The sequence below is a fragment of the Ammodytes marinus genome, assembly GCF_949987685.1.
Source record: "Ammodytes marinus genome assembly, chromosome: 16".
Lineage (NCBI taxonomy): Eukaryota > Metazoa > Chordata > Actinopteri > Uranoscopiformes > Ammodytidae > Ammodytes > Ammodytes marinus.
Genome location: NC_137220.1, coordinates 13,512,912 through 13,532,015, shown reverse-complemented (window position 1 = coordinate 13,532,015; position 19,104 = coordinate 13,512,912). Strand labels below are relative to the sequence as shown.

General features: G+C 38.8%; 2 protein-coding genes across 2 annotated transcripts; both read left to right on the top strand.

Annotated features, from left to right (window-relative positions):
• Nucleotides 1–363: 363 nt before the first annotated feature.
• Nucleotides 364–3,209, top strand: ccndx (cyclin Dx; the record flags this gene model as incomplete). Its single annotated transcript, XM_080044041.1, has 4 exons — nt 364–621; nt 1,476–1,691; nt 2,202–2,513; nt 3,057–3,209. 4 exons carry the CDS (start codon nt 364–366, stop codon nt 3,207–3,209), a joined length of 939 nt encoding a protein of 312 aa, XP_079900167.1.
• A 792-nt stretch (nt 3,210–4,001) lies between these two features.
• On the top strand, nt 4,002–14,151 carry nucb1 (nucleobindin 1). Its single transcript, XM_080044430.1, has 13 exons — nt 4,002–4,108; nt 5,499–5,625; nt 5,893–6,000; nt 6,440–6,572; nt 7,966–8,069; nt 9,026–9,211; nt 9,441–9,531; nt 9,639–9,697; nt 10,278–10,370; nt 10,595–10,684; nt 12,377–12,547; nt 12,940–13,054; nt 13,149–14,151. Exons 2-13 carry the CDS (start codon nt 5,503–5,505, stop codon nt 13,232–13,234), a joined length of 1,359 nt encoding a protein of 452 aa, XP_079900556.1. The 5' UTR covers nt 4,002–4,108; nt 5,499–5,502; the 3' UTR covers nt 13,235–14,151.
• Nucleotides 14,152–19,104: the final 4,953 nt, after the last annotated feature.

Here is a 19,104-nt window from a genome sequence, read left to right as displayed (position 1 = left end):
CCACCACTACCCCTTACCCCCCCTTGTCCACCTGTTGAAGCAATTGTTGCACTGAACATATTGTTGTCTTCTTATTATTTTATGTCACTCGCGAGGCTCCACGCCCCCTTCTACGCTCTTTCCCTACCCCACTATGCCACTCCCTCTCTGGGTATAAAACTCTCAAGAGGGCCCCAGTCTCACAGATATTCAGCGGAGCACCACACGCAGGGGAGTCAAACTATTTCAACAAGGGAAAGAAATAGACTCGGATCAGCAGGGATTTTCACATAACTTCCTGGTTACCTGTAGAGCGTCTATAGCAACAACATTCATTCCTCATTTGGACCTTAACAAGTTCATACTGTTTAAATGGACAGAGACATGTCGCTGTGGTGTGAGGAGGTAGAGGCAGAGGAGAGCCAGACCCAGACTGAGGTAACACAAGCCCATCAGAACCACATAAACTTGGGGGGCTCGTCCCAGCAGCTGAGAGCGGCCTGGGACCCCACCGTGTCGGGGCATCGTGTGATCGAGAGGCTGCTACATGTGGAGGAGAGGTACATGCCCTCAATGCTCTACATAGCATTGATACAGAGGGACCCAGAGCGCAGGGAGGAGCTCGCCAAGTGGGCATTGGAGGTAACTCTATCATGTCATGTTTTTCTCAATGTGCTGGACGATAAGCCGCTGTGATACTGGTGTCCCACTATAGGGCAGTGCTGAAAAATCGATACAGCAATATATCGCAATATATATTTTCGTGATATCTGTAACGTATCGTCAGCTCCAAAAAATAATCGATATTTTGAAGAAAAAAAAGGTAGCTTGCAGTGTAGCTTGTGATTTACAAGTTACACTGCAATTGATTATATAGTACGACTAGTTGCTTCTAATACCTGGTTTTGAATTTGAATTAAAATTTTTAATAAAATACCGTTGACCCAATTTGTCTGCTAAATGATCAATATAATTTGATGTGCTGTAAGACAACCCAGAACGTTCACGGCAACTTATTCTTTAGCTCATTACATTTTCAGTGAACAACATGGAGTATCGCAATAAATAGCAATATGCATCGTATCACAATGTATCGTGATGTATCATATCATGAACCATGTATTATGAAGCATATTGTACTGTGAATGTTTTTTTTATAGGTTTTTCATTATTTGCGCAATTTTAAATGTACAGCATGACAAAGATCGAATAAAGTTCAGGCAGAGGCAAAAAAAAAGACAACCTTATCTGTGGCCTGCACCTAAATAATTTAAAAATTTCATAACGTGCTTGCCAATTCCCAGCCTTCTTTCTCACATGGGTTTTTTCTCAATTCCTTTGCTTAACTCATAGCCTACAACAGATGATTCCAAACAAAACGTCTTCCACACTTATATGAACAAACAATTTTAACGCAATATGTTCAATATATCATAATATGATAAATTGACTCAACAATAAGCAGTTAAATGTATTTTTTTTCGTTCTCTATCCAGGTGTGCTGTGACTTTGGTTGTGACGAAGCTGTGTTCCCATCGTCTGTCTCACTAATGGACCGGTTCCTTTCCGCGTCCCTTTCCGTCCCTGTCTCTCCCTACTGCCTCGCGGCCGGCTGTATTCTAATCGCCTCCAAACTCACTGAATGTGAAAACGTCACCGCCGATTCTCTCTGTGCTGCGGCCGAATACAGTTTTCTGCCATCAAGCCTGCGGGTAAGGAGCCGTAAAGCCTGAAGGGGAGTGAGAGCTAGTGACGGGGGTGTAATTATAGTATGGACTAGGCATGGGCCGGTATGATTTTCTGACGGTATGATAACCTAATCAAAAATGCAACAGTTCACGGTAGCCTATCACGGTATTGTGATGACAGCTCTTCAATGTATCTTGAGATGCCTTGGTGTCCTCTTTCAGTGAAATAAGCTCAGAGGACTGTGTCAAATGCAAATTTTAGGACCAAGAGACAATCTATCACAATATAGGCATTTGATATGATGTCTTTTCTGATTTTCACCATAACTAAAACATAATTAAAAAGAAAAAGAAAAAAGGGTGGTAGGATGGCCTAAGTAACTATGGCTGACCCTGCACTCTATAACCCCCTGAGAAGTGGAAAACTTGAGAGGGGATATACAAAAAGACTAATTTCAATGTGCTTCACTGCCTTAATAATATGATTGTTTCTGACTCCTAAATGCTCCCTATTCTCCCTATCCACTCTATCAGGATATGGAGCGTGTAATATTGGCCACCTTGCGATGGGACACAGCAGCAGTAACTCCTCAGGACTTTCTCCCTCACTTCGTGGCCTCAGTTTCGGACAGAGGAGATTCTGAGGGCGAGCTCATCTCCACGCTTCGTCGCCATAGTGACACACTGGCCGCCATGTGCGCGTGTGACTCCCGCTTCCTGGGCGCACCACCGTCACTAGTCGCTGCAGCGTCACTGAACTGTGCACTGCGCGGTCTGGGCAACAATGGCCCGAACCAGCTGCTGCTAATGAGCGAAGCATTGGCAGAGCTATGCATGACAGAACCGGTGAGAAGCAGTCAAGTCAATTAAACTTATTTGTCAATTTCTGCAATAGGACTATTGTGCCAGACATAGGCCTACAGATAATCTAAAAATACGTTTCTCTCCGACCCAAGGTTGCAATAAACTACAACATGATCAAATAAGATAAGTAGGCTACACTTGCAAAGTCTCAATCTGCAAGAAAACATGTAGGCTACTGCATTCAATAAGATTTGGTGTCAGGGTTTTTGTTTTGAGAGAAAACAGACAACAGATAATATATAGCCTAAATAAATAGTTAAAAAAGAGATTCAATTAGAAGCCTAAACAATAAAAAAAATAATGAAAAAGTAAAATAAATTAATAATTAAAGCTTGATATCCAATCACATGCTTAAGGAAATCCCAAATAGTATGGGACTATAAACTAACTTAGATAAATAGAATATAATTCAATTGAAAGCCACACTAAAAAGGTTGGTCTTTAAAAATGTGACATGTCATGCCAAATCCAGTTAAGCGACTTGCACCTATTACAAAAATCACTAATTTCTTCTATGCTTTTCAGGCGGTGCTGCAGTGCTACAGTGAGATGATTGAGTACACCCTCCGACAACGTCTGAGGAGTGGGCTTCAGCAAGTTCCCATGGAGAAAGAGGAGGAGTTGGAGGAGAGCGAGCGGCCAGGGACGCCCACTGACATGAGAGAGATTGATTTCTAAACACTGAAACAACTGTTGCATTGAAAGTGTGAATCAATCAAAAATCCCCTCAAAGTTCATCAGTCAAACTGATGTAAACTGATCATGACCTCAAAATGTTCTGACATGTTTTCTTATATTTTGAATTTAATGTATTGAGTGACTGTTAATTTATATTTTTTAATTTATTTATGACGTTCTTTTTGCAATTAAGTGTTTTTCAAGTGCCATATATTATTAGCTATTTCTATTGATTTGTTTTATACTGTAGGCTAGTCATTTTGATGCATACTATTTATTCCTTTAATTTATTCATCACGTGCAATTGTTGACTCTTTTGATGTTAATTTATTTAAATTTGCCATGACTTTGTTTTTGTCGATTAAATATACTACAACAAATCTATTTTTCAAACCAATTAAACGTTTAAAACGTTTGTTTGTGCATTGTCTCCTTTTGTTATTTACTTTATTATTTATCTAGGCTATTTAATATTTATATATATTATTATTATTATTATTATTTTACAGTCTTCGGTTAGCCTATTTCTATCTATGTTATTTACCAATGGGACAATGCTATCTTCACGTACTCGGTATAAACTTGTAATGCTGATCTCCAATCTCTTGTTACAATTCACCTACCGTTTGTGGGACATTATTACGAATATAACATTAGAAATTGTGTTGGTGTTTTATTTCAACTGATTAAGAATGAGCCAATGTTATCGTCGTGACTATGTATTCGTAGTTTAGATTGTATTATTCATGACGTACAACATAATTTCCTCATTTCAGACGGTTCACGAAGGCAGCATCCAGCACTAGCGCTGCATTTTCGTGACGTAGATTTCATCCGACGCGAAAAATACAGATCATCGTGTTTTGAGCATTGGATCAGATATTTTAAACATACGTGCGGTAAGAGACAACCTGCTTGAATTATATTTTGTGTTTGATTCATGTTACTTGTGATTTAAATATCTGGAAGAAAAGAATAGGAAGAGTTGTGTATTTTACGAGTCATCTCCGGTTTTGCATCCGTGATGCCTTCGTACGCTACATAGCTAAAGCAGCTACAGACACGAATGATACCAAATAAAGCTAATATTATATTTAAACCGTGTTATACATCACATTAAGTAACACGTATGGCGTCCTGATCTGATTTATACTGTTTAATCCGATGCTAAACACGTTTTTTCCGGCTCACAATTGACAACTTCCCCAAATTCCACTTAGGAAAATAGATATTTTAGTTTTCTCTTGTTGGCAGATACACAAAAATCTAAAAAATATATAATACGTAAACCTTTTATGAATCTGTAAAGTATCCTTGTAAATTCGGCGTAAAATACACCTCCCAGTCATCGACCAATACTCATCATAATCCTAATATGAACGGCTCACAGTTACCGCTTTCAGTGACTAAGATTATCCGAGTAGGGGTAGGCTAATGTTCAGGGTTATCAGGTTTTCCCAGGTTTGATTTGGACTTGAGTCATGATGTAATGGTGAGTGCCACATACAAATATGTAATAAGAAGCACTGTCTGCGCCTTTAAATGAAACTGTCACTGGGCATATGGCTGCAATTACATAATTCAAATCCTGCTGACAGATTTAATATGTAGCAGAATCAGGAACTAAAAGCCACAGTTGTAGTAGTTTGAGAAGGATGATCATTGCTTGATTGATTATGTGAGATGTTTAATGTATATTACATTGTGATCATATTCCTTTAACTTTTTTTTAGCTCATTATTATTATTGTTAGTTTAGTATATTTAGGGTTGCACAACCAGTTTGTTTTGTTTTGCTTTTGGGACTATACACTATAGTTTATGAGACGGACATATCTAGCTATTTTATTTACTTGCTTGTTATATGAATATAAATCATAAGAAATGCAGAAGCCCTGCTCAGACATCAACTTTTTGCCCTGCGTCAAACAATTTGATTTTAGTTTTAGTTTTTACAAATGGCCGCTACAGGTGTTGTTTTAGAGTTTGCGTGTCAACTTAAATTCAAGAGTGAAAAAGGTGCCCAAATTCCATATAAGGGCCAATGACAATAAAAGACAAATCTAAATTATTTTTTTATGTAGTTTGGCATACCTGCCTGGTATACAATATGCACCAGATACTGTTATTATTATTGTTATTATTAGATATTATGTAGGAGTACTGACTCTCTACGTTCATATTAGCTCATAATTCCTCACACACTCCTGCCCTCTTATTATTTCCTGCAGTTTTTCAGTTAAATGTTTTGTGCAGTTATTAAAATAATCCTTGTTATTTTATTTGGAAGGAGGATGAACCTGAAAGCTGGCTGTCTGCTGCTTGTATCGCTCTGTGGCGGGGCTTGGTCGGTGCCAGTAGATCGTAATGTAGCCGCCCCCCAGGAGGCTAAAGAGGAGGTACCGGAGGAGAATGGGGTAATCAGCTTAAGAATCTACCACTAGATGTGTTTTTATATCATTAGACTGAGATAAGGTTCAGTTTGTTAACCTATTCATTATTAAAACTTGGCATTTGCTAACCGGTTTAAAGGAATACCGCAGTTTGAAAAAGTCAAGGTTTCAAAAATGCTATTATTTTTCGTCTTACTGTCCTAAGGTCACAAAAATGACGTTGCTTAAGGTTATCATATTGTCAGAATATCATACCGGCCCAGGCCAAATTATAACCCGCTCCTATTGCAGGACACTGGCCTGTACTACGACAGGTATCTCCGAGAGGTGATCGAGGTTTTGGAGACCGACCCTCACTTCAGAGAGAAACTGCAGACAGCCAACACAGAGGACATCAAGGTCGGTGGCTGTTTGTCTTGATTCTCACACACAAAGCTTCCTTGTTAAGCTTTTACAAGATATTAACAGGGTTCCCAAGGTCATGAAATTCTTGTAAAAGTTAAGAAATTGAGAAAAGTTCAAAGAAATTTCAAGAAACTTTGTCCAGACTTGCAAATGGTTTGGAATGAACTGAATGCGAAAAAGTTCCTTGAGTAACTATTTACAAGAATGCCTGAGAAGTGCGTGTTTAATGATTTATGGCTTTTAAGTTACAAATATAACACATGGCTTCAGAGAAAGGCAGGCAAAGTTTCATTATTGAGCTGTATGATTGTTAAACCGGCCTAAATAAGGCTATGAGAATTGAATTTTTTTTTTTTTTTAAAGTTTTGAAAATGTGTGGGAAACCTGTATCCAATGTGCTACTCTCACTCTGTGATATGTTGTGCTCTGTCAGAATGGGCGCCTCAGTAAAGAGCTGGACCTGGTCAGTCATCATGTCCGGACTCGTCTGGATGAGCTGAAGCGCCAGGAAGTATCTCGCCTCAGGATGTTGCTCAAGGCCAAACTAGACAGCACCAACGTACAGAGTGAGTGGACTTATCTTCCTTTAGAGAGAGAGAGAGAGAGAAAAGTACGCTATGTTTAGTATTCTCTTTTCATAAGTAGTGTAATTATGTACTAAATTAAACCTAAATGTTGTTAACTACTTACAACTTAATATCTTGAAAAATACCCATCATTTTAGTTACCATAACTATTTGTGAAAGTCTAACAAAATATTTATTTTAAATTGATTGCCAATAACGGTGATCTCAGCAATATAAGCATTCATAGATAACAGAAACTTTGGGGTCAGACTGACAGTTTGAAATGGATGCACCTTCACAACTTGGTACAAGGTCAAGGTCACTTTTATTTATATAGCACCTTATAAGAACCTAAATTCACCAAAGTGCTTTACATAAAATACATAAATTAAGATACAACAGCACACATTAAAAAACATTTACAGCAATGACACAAAACAATTCATTAAAACGTAAAAGCCTGTGAAAAAAGGTGAGTTTTAAGAGTGGACTTGAAGGTTTCCAGAGACTCAGATGAGCGAATATGGTGTGGTAAGCTGTTCCAAAGTTTCGGGGCAACCACGGAGAATGCACGATCGCCTTTAGTTTTAAGCCTGCTGTTTGGCACATCCAGAGATAAGCTGTTTGCAGACCTCAGAGCTCTGCTTGGTCTATGGACCTGTATAAGTTCCGCCAAGTACACGGGGGCCATACCATTTAAAACTTTAAAAACAAACATCAGGATCTTAAAATGTATTCTGAAGCGGACCGGAAGCCAGTGCAGGGAGGCTAGAACAGGGGTTATGTGCTCCCGCTTCTTTGTGCCTGTCAGAAGACGAGCAGCTGAGTTCTGTACAAGCTGCAGGCGACGCAGCGAGCGCTGGTCTAAACCTACATACAGTGAATTGCAATAATCCAGTCTTGAGAAAATGAAGGCATGAATAACCTTCTCCAGGTCACTGGAGAAGGTTACACTATGTACACTATGCAAATGACCAAAAACAAAAACCCTACCTGAATACATTGGACATTCAAATATTGACTGTAAGCTGTTTCATATTCTCAATTACAGATATGAAAATAGAAATATCACATGCACAAAATAAATGTAAATCCTTAAATTATCACTTATAACACAAACAAATGTGCCATGTGTCAATTTTAAAATAGCAGTTCATGGGTGTAGATCACACTTTTCCCAAACGCAGATGGAAGCAGCATAATGCATAAAATAATGTCCAAAAAATTTAATTTGTTAAATTTCGAAACCCGTTGCTTGTAAAATACAATAGGGGTTACTATGGACATAATGGAAATCACTTGTGTCAATAGTCCGTGTGTGTGTGTGTGTGTTTGTGTGTGTGTGTGTGTGTGTGTGTGTGTGTGTTTGATAATCGTTGTCCCTGCTGTGAAGCTCTGCAGATGGACCACGCCTCGCTGTTGAAGCAGTTTGAACATCTGGATCCTCACAATCAAAACACCTTCGAAGCCAAAGACCTGGAGCTGCTCATCTCCACGGTAACATCCTACACAGATGAATTAATAACTGAACCCCTGAGGGTGAAAATTATTTTGTCCTTGATTTATATGTTTTGATCAGATTTGAATGGAACAGAACAGATTATTCCCACGGATCATCAGACTCGGTGTCTACATTAACACGTCAAAACAAGTCCACTTCTCTTAATTCGATTATTTGGACCTATATTTATTTTTTTACTTTATTTTTGAGAGAATTTTCCATATATTAGACACAACATTTGCATAAGCTATCATCACTAGGTACCAATATACTGTTACAGGAAGATGTGGAAAACTTGACAACAACATCTGACGGATCACAAAAAACACAAACACAACAACCACGTGCATCTAAGTCTATGTAAGCAAATTGGGCAGATCAACAGTAAATGTCAGTAAAAGAGTTTGTAGTTCATGGCCCGGTAAATACTTCACATAGTTTATTAATGGTTCTCAATTTTTGCCATATTTTTTAGTTGAACCCTTGAGGGTGACTGGGATTTTTTCAAAAAAAAATTACCCCCGGGGAAAAATTTGGTTTGTTACAGTTGCTCCAATTTAGAATAGAAACATCTAGAAATTAAATAGGTTTAAAGAGTATGTGCTTAATGCAAAAAGGTATAGTCTAACAATACAAATCTTACTATTAATATAAGAATAAGAAGTTAATAAGTATGAACATTAGACTACAATATTTACACAATGTAAGTACTTGAAGCTATAGAATTTACGTGATTCTTGTTGTTCTGAGTTTTTACCTTCATGGTTGAATTCACTTACTGGAAGTCGCTTTGCATAACGGCGGCAGCTACCGTAAATAAAATGAAATGTAATATAAGAGATATGTCATATGTACAAAATATGATCATAAAATAACCTTCTTGAACACATTTTTTAAAATATATTATGAACTTGAAAATGTATTATCGGACTGACTGTTGTTTCGTCTCCAGGCAACCAAGGACCTTGAGAACTATGACGCAGAGAGGCACGAGGAGTTTAAGCGTTACGAGATGTTGAAGGAACATGAGAGGAGAGAGTATCTGAAGGGTTTGGACCAGGAGAAGAGAGAGAAGGAGGAGCAGAGGATGCAGGAGCTCAAAGACAAGCACAGACAGCATCCTAAAGTCAATGCTCCGGTACGTACATACATACATACATTACATACAGACACTCACTCACTCACTCACTCACTCACTCACTCACTCACTCACTCACTCACTCACTCACTCACTCACTCACTCACTCACTCACTCACTCACTCACTCACTCACTCACTCAAGCACGCACGCACGCACGCACGCACACACGCGATGTTGTAAGTGTTTAAAGCTCTCTGACATGTTTTTCCGCTCCCCCTGTCGTCAGGGAAGTGTTGCTCAGCTGCGTGAGGTTTGGGAGGAAACGGACGGACTGGATCCTCAGGAGTTCAACCCCAAAACCTTTTTTAAGCTGCATGGTGAGTGAGACCTCGTATTTGAAATCCTTCATGATATTCACTATATATAGTGAATATCATGTATATATTTTACTGGTCCGTGGTCATCTCTTCTCTGTCCTGTTTAGATACAAATGAAGACGGTGTTTTAGATGAGCAGGAACTGGAAGCTCTCTTCACTAAAGAGGTGAGGAACCCTAAAGGGATAATGTTAAAGTTTAGGTCTAGGGTTAGGGCTACTCCCGACTAAGATTTTTCCTAGTCGACCAGTAGTCGTCATTTAGGTCTATTAGTAGACTAACTGTGCTCTGCTTATTACATATGTTTCATGACTTTCATGGTAATGTTATTTTACTCTCTCTCTCTCTCACTCTCTTTCTCTTTCTCTCTCTCTCTCACTGCTGATTTTCATATTTCCTATTTTTTTTTTAACAAATGAAATCTAGTCTGATTTATGAGCTTTCTAGTCGACAATAAGGGATCAGCCCTAGACTCCTACAATTCATCGTGGCTCCCTCCAATATTTCTTTGATTTAACTAAAGTCAAGGTTTCTTTATTTAACCTCTTTAAATCGCAATGACAGAATATCAAAAATGGAAGCTCATCTATTTGGGAAATGCAGTGGTTTGGTCTGATTTTAAACAATTTTTATTGTCTTAAATGCAATTTCTAATGTCTAATTTTTTTTATGCCCCTGTAAAGTTGAATTGCCTTGCGTATGAGTTGTGCTATATAAATAAACTTGCCTTGCCTTCTATTACTCAAGCTAGAGAAAGTTTACAACCCAAAGAACGAAGAAGACGATATGATGGAAATGGAGGAGGAGAGGCTCAGGATGAGGGAGCATTTCATGCAGAACGTGAGTCCGTATTACTTACTCTCATCTCTCTGATCTTACTTTCATTGCGCGTGTGTGTGTGTCTGTGTTCTTGTGTGTGCGGCGGTGTGTGTTCCTGTGTTTGTGTTTTTGTGTGTGGATGCGCGTGCATATTCTTGTGTCTTGTTAGCCAGCCTAATTCCTTTTACTATTGTTTCTTAGTATTGCTTCTAACTGATGCATCTTAACGTTTCTGTGTTTTATAGGTGGATGTGAATAAAGATCGTTTGGTCAGCCTGGAGGAATTCATCAAATCCACAGAGAAGAAGGAGTTCAATAATCCTAGAGAGTGGGAGGTAACGTGTGTGTGTGTGTGTGTGTGTGTGTGTGTGTGTGTGTGTGTGTGTGTGTGTGTGTGTGTGTGTGTGTGTGTGTGTGTGTGTGTGTGTGTGTGTGTGTGTGTGTGTGTGTGTGTGTGTGTGTGTGTGTGTGTGTGTGTGTGTGTGTGTGTGTGTGTGTGTGTGTGTGTGTGGGGGGGGGGGGGGGGTTTATCATGACTTGATATTGTGGAAAGACTTGATGCAATGGTGAATGATGCCATCTTTAGAACTAGCTTCTTTCCCTTGAAGGCCACCGTAGCTTCTGTAAATTGCTGCAAAGGGGTTGTTGCAATCTAGAATCTCACCACGAGTTGCCGCTAAACCCTCAGATAGTACACACTACCTTTAACAAACCCCTTACATTTTAATAGTGGTGTAATTCCTTGTTATGACATTTTTTTCCCCCTTGCTGTCTTAATTAGACCCTGGACACTAAGGGTGTATTCACACATGCCGTGTTTAGTTCGGTTGAAACGAACTCAGATGCACTTCTGCCTTCGGTGCGCATCTTTCAGACAGGTGTGAATACAGCAATCGCACTCGGGGGCGGACCAAACAAACGCACCGAGACCCAGCTGAAGAGGTAGTCTCGGTACGTTTCCAAACGCACTCTGCTGCAGTTCGTTTGTGGTGTGAATTTGTCCGAACTCGATCCGACCCAAATGCAGGACGCACTGTGCCTTTTCTTTCTTTTCTTTTTTAATAAATTGCAGTCAGCTTCACATTATGGGAAAGTGTTGTTGTCGCCATTGTTAGGACGATAAATTGTGGTTTGACCAGGAGCCCAGAACAATATATTACATTTGATCGAGAGGACGCGTAAAAATGCTGAATGAGTTCAGCGATCAGATGCAGGAGAGGGGAGCGTCTCCCGCACAGTGCCAACAGGTTCACGCTGCGCTTTGTATGAAGTGTGTGTTTTTATTTTGCTTCCCATGTACGGGACCGTCAATACTGTCCCCGTGTCAGTTTGGAGCTGAACTGCGCCGACCCAGCTGATACACAGTTTAATCAGCTGAGTGTCAGCTTGAGCCTATTCTTCTCGCGAGCCGCGCGTCCAGCACCAAAAATACAGTAAAAATTATGTTTCATATCGTAGGCTACAAGCCACATAACGTGGCATTGACATAGGGCTACATATTATAACCATATGAAACAACTATAATTTGATGTTTTTCCTCTTTATTTATAGGTTAGATGTAGGCCTTTTTATTATTTTTAACCCCATATTATATCAATAGTATTTTTCGCAGTTTTAACTTCGTGCTTCCTGCTTCTCTCCACCCCAGAATGTCTGTCCAATGAATGAATGACCTCAGATCACGTGTGGTTTTGCTTCGTAATGCTGGTCCACTTGCAAAAGGGGCAATATGAAAGTGGACCACACCAAACAAAAAAAATCAGAACTCAATTTGGTCTGGACCAAAGCAAGTGAACTAGCGGACTTTCCCAGTGTGAATACACCCTTAGTCGTCTTAGGTTAATGCATATTTACCTCATCACTTGATATTGTGCAAAGACTTTAGGCCGTGGTGGATGATGATGCCATCTTTAGTAACTAGCTTCTTGTCCTTGAAGGCCACTGTAGCTTCTGTAAATTATCCGAAAGGGAAAGGTGAGCAAGGGAGCGTTGCAATCTGCATTTGAACCCCTTGCTTTCTTCTTTAGACCCTGGACACCAAGCCGTCGTACACAGAAGAAGAGCTCCAGAAGTTTGAGGCGGAGCTTCTGGACAAAGAGGAGGAGCTGAAGAGACGAGCAGAGAACCTGCGTCAGGAGCAGGAGCTGCTGACAGAGAGAGGGAAGGCACTAGAGGCTCAGAGGAAAGAGTACCAGCAGGTAGACATTATACTTATTATTGAACCTCCTACCAACAGTTTTGAGACTGTAATTTCCTAAACTAAAAGGTTTTTCTTTTTTTAAGATAATCTTTTGGCATTTTTGCTTTTATTAGACAGTTTTTTGGAGAGACTGAGATAAATTGGGGTAAAGAGGGAAATGACATGCAGAGAACAACCCGGACCCGATTCGTACCCGGCTCTGCTACCATGAGGACTTAGCACTTTATAAATATATAAGCATGCAATTTTTATTTTTTTTACATTGTCCTTGATAATAGATGTGAGTTGTGTCTATCTGTTTATTTATGCTACTCTACATGCCTTTTAATTGCCCTTCAAGGACAAATAAAGTAACTGACTTAAAATCAAATTGTAATTTCTCCATTTCAGGCGGTGTTAGACATGTCCCAGAGACAGAAGGAGCCACAGGCAGCAGACGGGCAGCCTCCCGCGGGTCCTAACGGAGAATTACAGTTCCAACCAGACGCACAGAAATTGGATAAAGGTGAACTATATCAGATGTATGATTTATGTGTTTTTATTCTTTTATATTGTTATTGTATTTCATAAAGTGAATGTTTCTCTTCTCTCTGTCACAGTGGCAGAAGCTCCGGCTGAACCCGAAGCCCAAGTTCCGAATAATCTGCCCGCAGAGCCTCCGCAGAATCTGCCCATACACACTTAGTGCAGCCTCCACACACACGCACACGCACACGCACACACACACACACACACACACACACACACACGCATAGACACATTCATGTGGGTTGTACAGACTTAAATATGTGAACTGTATGTATACATTGAGACAGGGGAATCTTGACATATTGTGCTGTGTGAGTTCAATTTCTGTGGTCTACATTTTTTAATTATTTTTTTCACCTTTTATTTATACAAATAATCTACGGAAGAGTATAACAGCCAGGGGTGAGAGAAAAAAATGAGAGGAGGAAGTTATTTTTCTCTTTTTCAAAGTGCACTTTGAGAAGAAAAAAAAATGTTGTGAATAATGGATCAATGTTTTCAAAACTCTCTAGGTTGACGGGCACTTTTCCGGTGATTAGTTGGATACAAGCCTAATCCAGATGGACTTCCTGAACCTTGTGAAGGTCGGCCTCTAAATTCATTATCTTGGTACTGTTGCTCTCCTCTCCATTCATTCACCTGCACCGATTGACATGTCGAGTTTATTCTCAACATATCTACTTTTTCTCTGGACATTTTAACTAATTTTTTTGTGTAAGTGCATAATGAAAAAGAAAACTTCCTCCTCTCATTTTTCTTCTCATAACCCTGGTCCTAATGCTCTTCCATAGGTAATGTAATTGAGACATTTTTAAGAGAGACCTAGTCAGACAGCAACAGTATAACGCTAAGTTACAGACATGAAGCTCAGAGACAACATATATAAATAAAGTCAAACATCGTAAATCATTATGAAATATCTCAAACCAACAGATATCAGTGTATGTACTTGATGTGCTCAGAACATTTTCAGTTTCAATGAAGATTTAATTCATTCATTCATGCTGGATTTTCAATGTGAATTCTTCAGACATCTACAAATAAAGTGTTAATTTTAAAAACCTCCAAACCAGACCTGTCAAACTCCAGTGTATTTGTTCAACAGTATTAACTCTTAAGCTGTGTGTGTGTGTGTGTGTTTGTGTGTGTGTTTGTATTTCTGTGTGTGTGTGACCTCTTCCTCTGGGTCACTGTGTTTCCCACTGTCCCGCCAATGGTCGCCACTCAGGACATTCCTATGAGCATTCCTTTACCCTGCTAACCTTTCGTGACCTAACCACACTCCATGGCCCCTCCTCTCCTAGTGTCCATGCAGCTGCTTCCTGTCAGTCATCGCTGTCATGTCGGCCAAATAAAGATGTCCTCAGGATCGCAAAGTGTTTATTACGAAGAAAGCTATTCGGTAATGAACCAGAAGACAACTTTTAATTTTAGAGGTTCAGTCCTGTGAACAGAGTTTCAAATACAGCTGTTCATACAGTAGTTTTCATATTTTCCAACCAATTTCAACACTAAATACTTTTGTTACAGTTTTAACAGAAACAGCCTATAACAGCCATGGCTGGCTCACGACAGGCCGTGATATGTGCTCATTATACACTGTGTGCAAAATTACTAGGCAAGTTGTATTTTTGAGGATTCATTTTATTATTGAACAACTACAGTGCTCTCAGTCAATCCAAAATGTTAAAGGACCTAAACCTGAATGTTTACAAAAGTAAAAGTGAGGTTTTGTCTTTCTTACGAGAATATATATATATGTTTTGGCAGCTATTAGGATCTTTAAAGATGAGCTAGTTGGACCTTTTCAGGTTGAAGATGGCCTCAAAATCAACTCCCATACCTACTGCCAGTTTCTAGAAGATACTTTCTTCAAGCAGTGGTACAGGAAAAAGTCTGCATCTTTCAAGAAGACCATGATTTTTATGCAGGACAATGCTCCATCACATGCATCGAAGTACTCGACTGCATGGCTAGCCAGTAACATTTTTATTTGTAAATTGAGTTGTTTTATTATTCTCACTTTAACAGATGAAAATAAACAAGTGAGATGTTGTTTTTTTATTTAGTTGCAGAATAATTCTGCATACTAATAGTTGCCTAATAATTGATTGATTGATTGTCTTTATTTCGAACATGCAATAAAAAAATAGATGAATAAATAACAAACAAACAAAAGCAAAACAAAGAAATAGAATTAAAAAAAAAACAAAAGAAAAACAGACATGCTCGAAAGGGGGTAGGAGGAAGTAAAAAACTTATCTAGTCCTACCCCTTAACAGATCAATTTTGCTTGGATAGATTATGTTATTAACATGTCAGTATAATAAAAAGCTATAATAATGCATATATACATGAGTACCGAATCATTTTGTGCATATATATATATATATATATATATATATATATATATATATATATATATACATACACATACATACATACACACACATATACATATATATAATAAACAATCATATATATATATACTATAAACTATTTATATTACATTATAAATACCCATACATGTATATTGTAAGTTACTATACATATATAAATATTACAAATATAAATACAAATACCATGTATTCTACAAAACTACGGTCTACATATGTCCATGTTATAAAGGCTTTTCTAAATTTCTGTACTTTGTGAAGATGATGTCTTTATATCTGTTTTTGAACTGTCTTATGTTTTGGCTTTTCTGTACTTCCACACTTAACTTATTCCACAATTTTACTCCGTAGATGCTGATACAGAAGCTCTTTTTCGTTGTGCGTGTGTGGTGGACCTTGAAGTTCAGCTGTCCCCTTAACTTATAACGTCCCTCCCTTTCAGAAAACATTGCCTGTATGTTTTTTGGTAGCATATCATTTCTGGCTTTGAAGATTGTAATAGCAAAACATATATATATTCTCGTAAGAAAGACAAAACCTCACTTTTACTTTCGTAAACGTTTAGGTTCTTTAACATTTTGGATTGACCGAGAGCACTGTAGTTGTTCAATAATAAAATTAATCCTCAAAAATACAACTTGCCTAATAATTTTGCACACAGTGTATCAGTTAAGGGGCGTTATAAAATATAGTCTACAATACACATATTAATATAATATGCAATATCTGATTATGCATTCGAAAATACTTTCTTTTGATCTGAACTAACTGTTTCATTGTGAGATGCAAATGTTAGTTTAAACTATAACCTACAACGATAACATTTTACAAGTAAATGTCTCCCAGCATGGGTATCATCCCTGTGGATGTATTGCAGAATTTCCAAGTTCTTGATTACTCCCTATAAAAAATAAAAACGTTATTCAGCTGTAATTTAGGGGGCATTTTGAATTTCTTTGGTGTCTTCTGTTCACCACTGTCAGAATAGGACATTACGTCACCTTCAAAACACCTTCTCCTGTCACTATCTACAAGCCCCGCCTTCCCTGAGATCTGATTGGCTAAGAGATCAACCCTTTCGGACCGGTAGGCCTACATTTTTACTGATATGAGCAGCGCGTCATTTAATTATTATGAGGAATTTTTTCGACATTTTTAATAATTTTGTTTGAATTAAATAATCTCTTCCTCATAATGATCCTCACTTACAACCTTGAATTACTCAAGTAAGATTAAGTAACATTTTACTACAAGTCTAATTTATTGCCTTGTAATTGTTAACTTGTATAGGCCTATTGCTGATTAAAAGTTTCTCTCAGTTTCACAAAATAATGTGAATCAATAAATCTTTCCTAAAATACACAGACAAGGACTAAAACCTTATGGTAGATTTGCATTATATGTCCCTTATTGAGCCGCTAGAGGGGGCCATTGTTTAATTTTGTTGCAAGTTTCAAGTACCACAGTAAAGAAAAAACTATTTAATTCTCGCTCTGATAGTGTGCGTTGCTTTTGTGTTTTAAGGTGGAAAACTGCAGCAAAGTGGAGGTAAAAATCAGTGCGAGTATGTAAAAGGGTAATAATGATATAGGCTAACTGCAATACGCATGTGTCTTTAAGACCCAGCATCTTTGCGAGGAGGAGAGATGAGGGTAGATAAACGATGGGAGGTCGTCAAGTTAGAAACAAACATCCGGAAAAGGACCGGAAGCACTACTATTTGTGTCCAGAATAAAGCAGTTGTCCATGGTTGGTGACTGTCTCCTGTTACCTGCCATGTAAATCACTTTTTGCCTCCATTATAAATATAATATATATAAATGATATACATTTATATAAATACAAACATTTATTTATTGAAGCTGAAATAGTTTCAGATGCATGAGAAGGTTACATGAACTTGAACTTAAACTTGAAACTCTGAAGTGTCAGATGCAAAATTAGAGAAAAGTCAACAAAAAACTAAAAAATGGTGTAGGAATAATAGATGCATACACTGTAGTTTGGGCACCGCTGCTGTAGCTCACTACACTAGAGCGTTATTTCTTCTAAGTTTAGTTAAATATATTTAATATATTACCTTTTGTCACATTGTCATACAGTAGGCCTATGTGGAGTCAAATGAATGCTAGTACAACAATACTGATGATATCATTACATTTCTGGATGGATGGATGGATGGATGGACGGATTTCAAAAAGAGAAATATAAGGGGTAGAAATTAGCCAAGAAAAAAATAGTTTAGGGTATAGGCCTAGGCATTTTAGGTTACTAAAATGGCAATACATTTTTCCCTAAACAGGATGTATGTTTGCTCTATCAAAAGTTAAGACCTAGGCCTATAGGGAGGAGTATTGTGTCATTTTGAACATAATTGATTTCGTCATGCATGTCTTTCTCCTTCCTTCCTTCCTTCCTTCCTTCCTTCCTTCCTTCCTTCCTTCCTTCCTTCCTTCCTTCCTTCCTTCCTGACTTTTGGTCAGACCAGATGTTCCAGCAGTCTTTGAACATGTTTTATTCTGAAAATCGTTTCCGGAAGCGTGCTTGTGTTACCTGCCTCTACCTTGATGCATAGACCGTCGCTCCCTTAGCGGAGTGAGCGAGAGAGAGAGGGAGGGGATGGGGACGGCTGCTGCTGCTGCTAACCAACCGGGCTGTAACGGGGATGAGATGCAGATGCTCAAATGATGGAGTGAACCGGGTCCTTTCTCTGGCTAACATGGAGAGGGTAAGAAAGACAAACACACACTCAAATCCATGATGATGGTTGCTATGGCTATACACATCCAGCCGAGCTCGCGAGTTATAGCTAGACCATCCAGCTGTTTTTATGGGTGGGGGGGGGAGGGGGGGTGGGGGGGGTTCAGGGTGGGGGTGGTAGGCTAGTGGGGTGTTGATAAGGAAATAGCCTAGACGCCAAAAAGCCAGAGCAACGCAACGTTTTCCGATATTTAGAATAAAATCCCAATTAATTCATATTTTTTTGCGTAAAATCGTGTGATTCCATCCGTTAATTAGGCCTACATCATCATTTACAGGATGATTGGCACCTCCCACCATGATGTGATAGCGGTGTATGTGTGTGAGGCTGGCTATATCCTGTGCAGCCCCGACGTGCATAAAAATAGGCTGTTTTTTTCCTCCATTTAGGCCATTTATTCTGTTAAGACAGCTACTCATCTCCAGTCTGATCACTGTAAGGATTATAAGCCTCCTTAATACACCCATAATATATTCACGGATGGGTTACAAAGAAGCCTATTTCCTCTTGGATACAGACCGTAATTACAATTCATGATGACACCCTTTTTTCCCTCTCCACATGAATGTATGAAACAGCGCCGCGTCTTTCTCCAATAGGCTATACCTACAAGGCCCACTGCTAATTGTTCTATGTTTGCTTGACGGCTTTTTTATAAGCTGTTGAGGTAAAGCTACAATTCACGGGTCATTTACGTGCATCACGCGCATTCATTTTTACCATTATGACTGTGGGCGCCCGGATTTATAGCCTAAAACTCGAGACATGCACTGATGGATGAATTGGTCCAGACGTTGTTGAGTATCGCGTTGCCAGTCAGTGGGTTGGAGACAGCTCTTCTGCTGCAATAGCAATGGTTATTCTGTGTGT

What these genes read in the sequence shown, in the direction of transcription:
- nucb1 (XM_080044430.1), top strand. Translation starts at nt 5,503, where the DNA reads ATGAACCTGAAAGCTGGCTGTCTGCTGCTTGTATCGCTCTGTGGCGGG. An exon ending in AGGTACCGGAGGAGAATGGG is followed by an intron (nt 5,626 to 5,892) that starts GTAATCAGCTTA and finishes CTCCTATTGCAG; the next exon opens with GACACTGGCCTGTACTACGA. An exon ending in ATCCTAAAGTCAATGCTCCG is followed by an intron (nt 9,212 to 9,440) that starts GTACGTACATAC and finishes CCCTGTCGTCAG; the next exon opens with GGAAGTGTTGCTCAGCTGCG.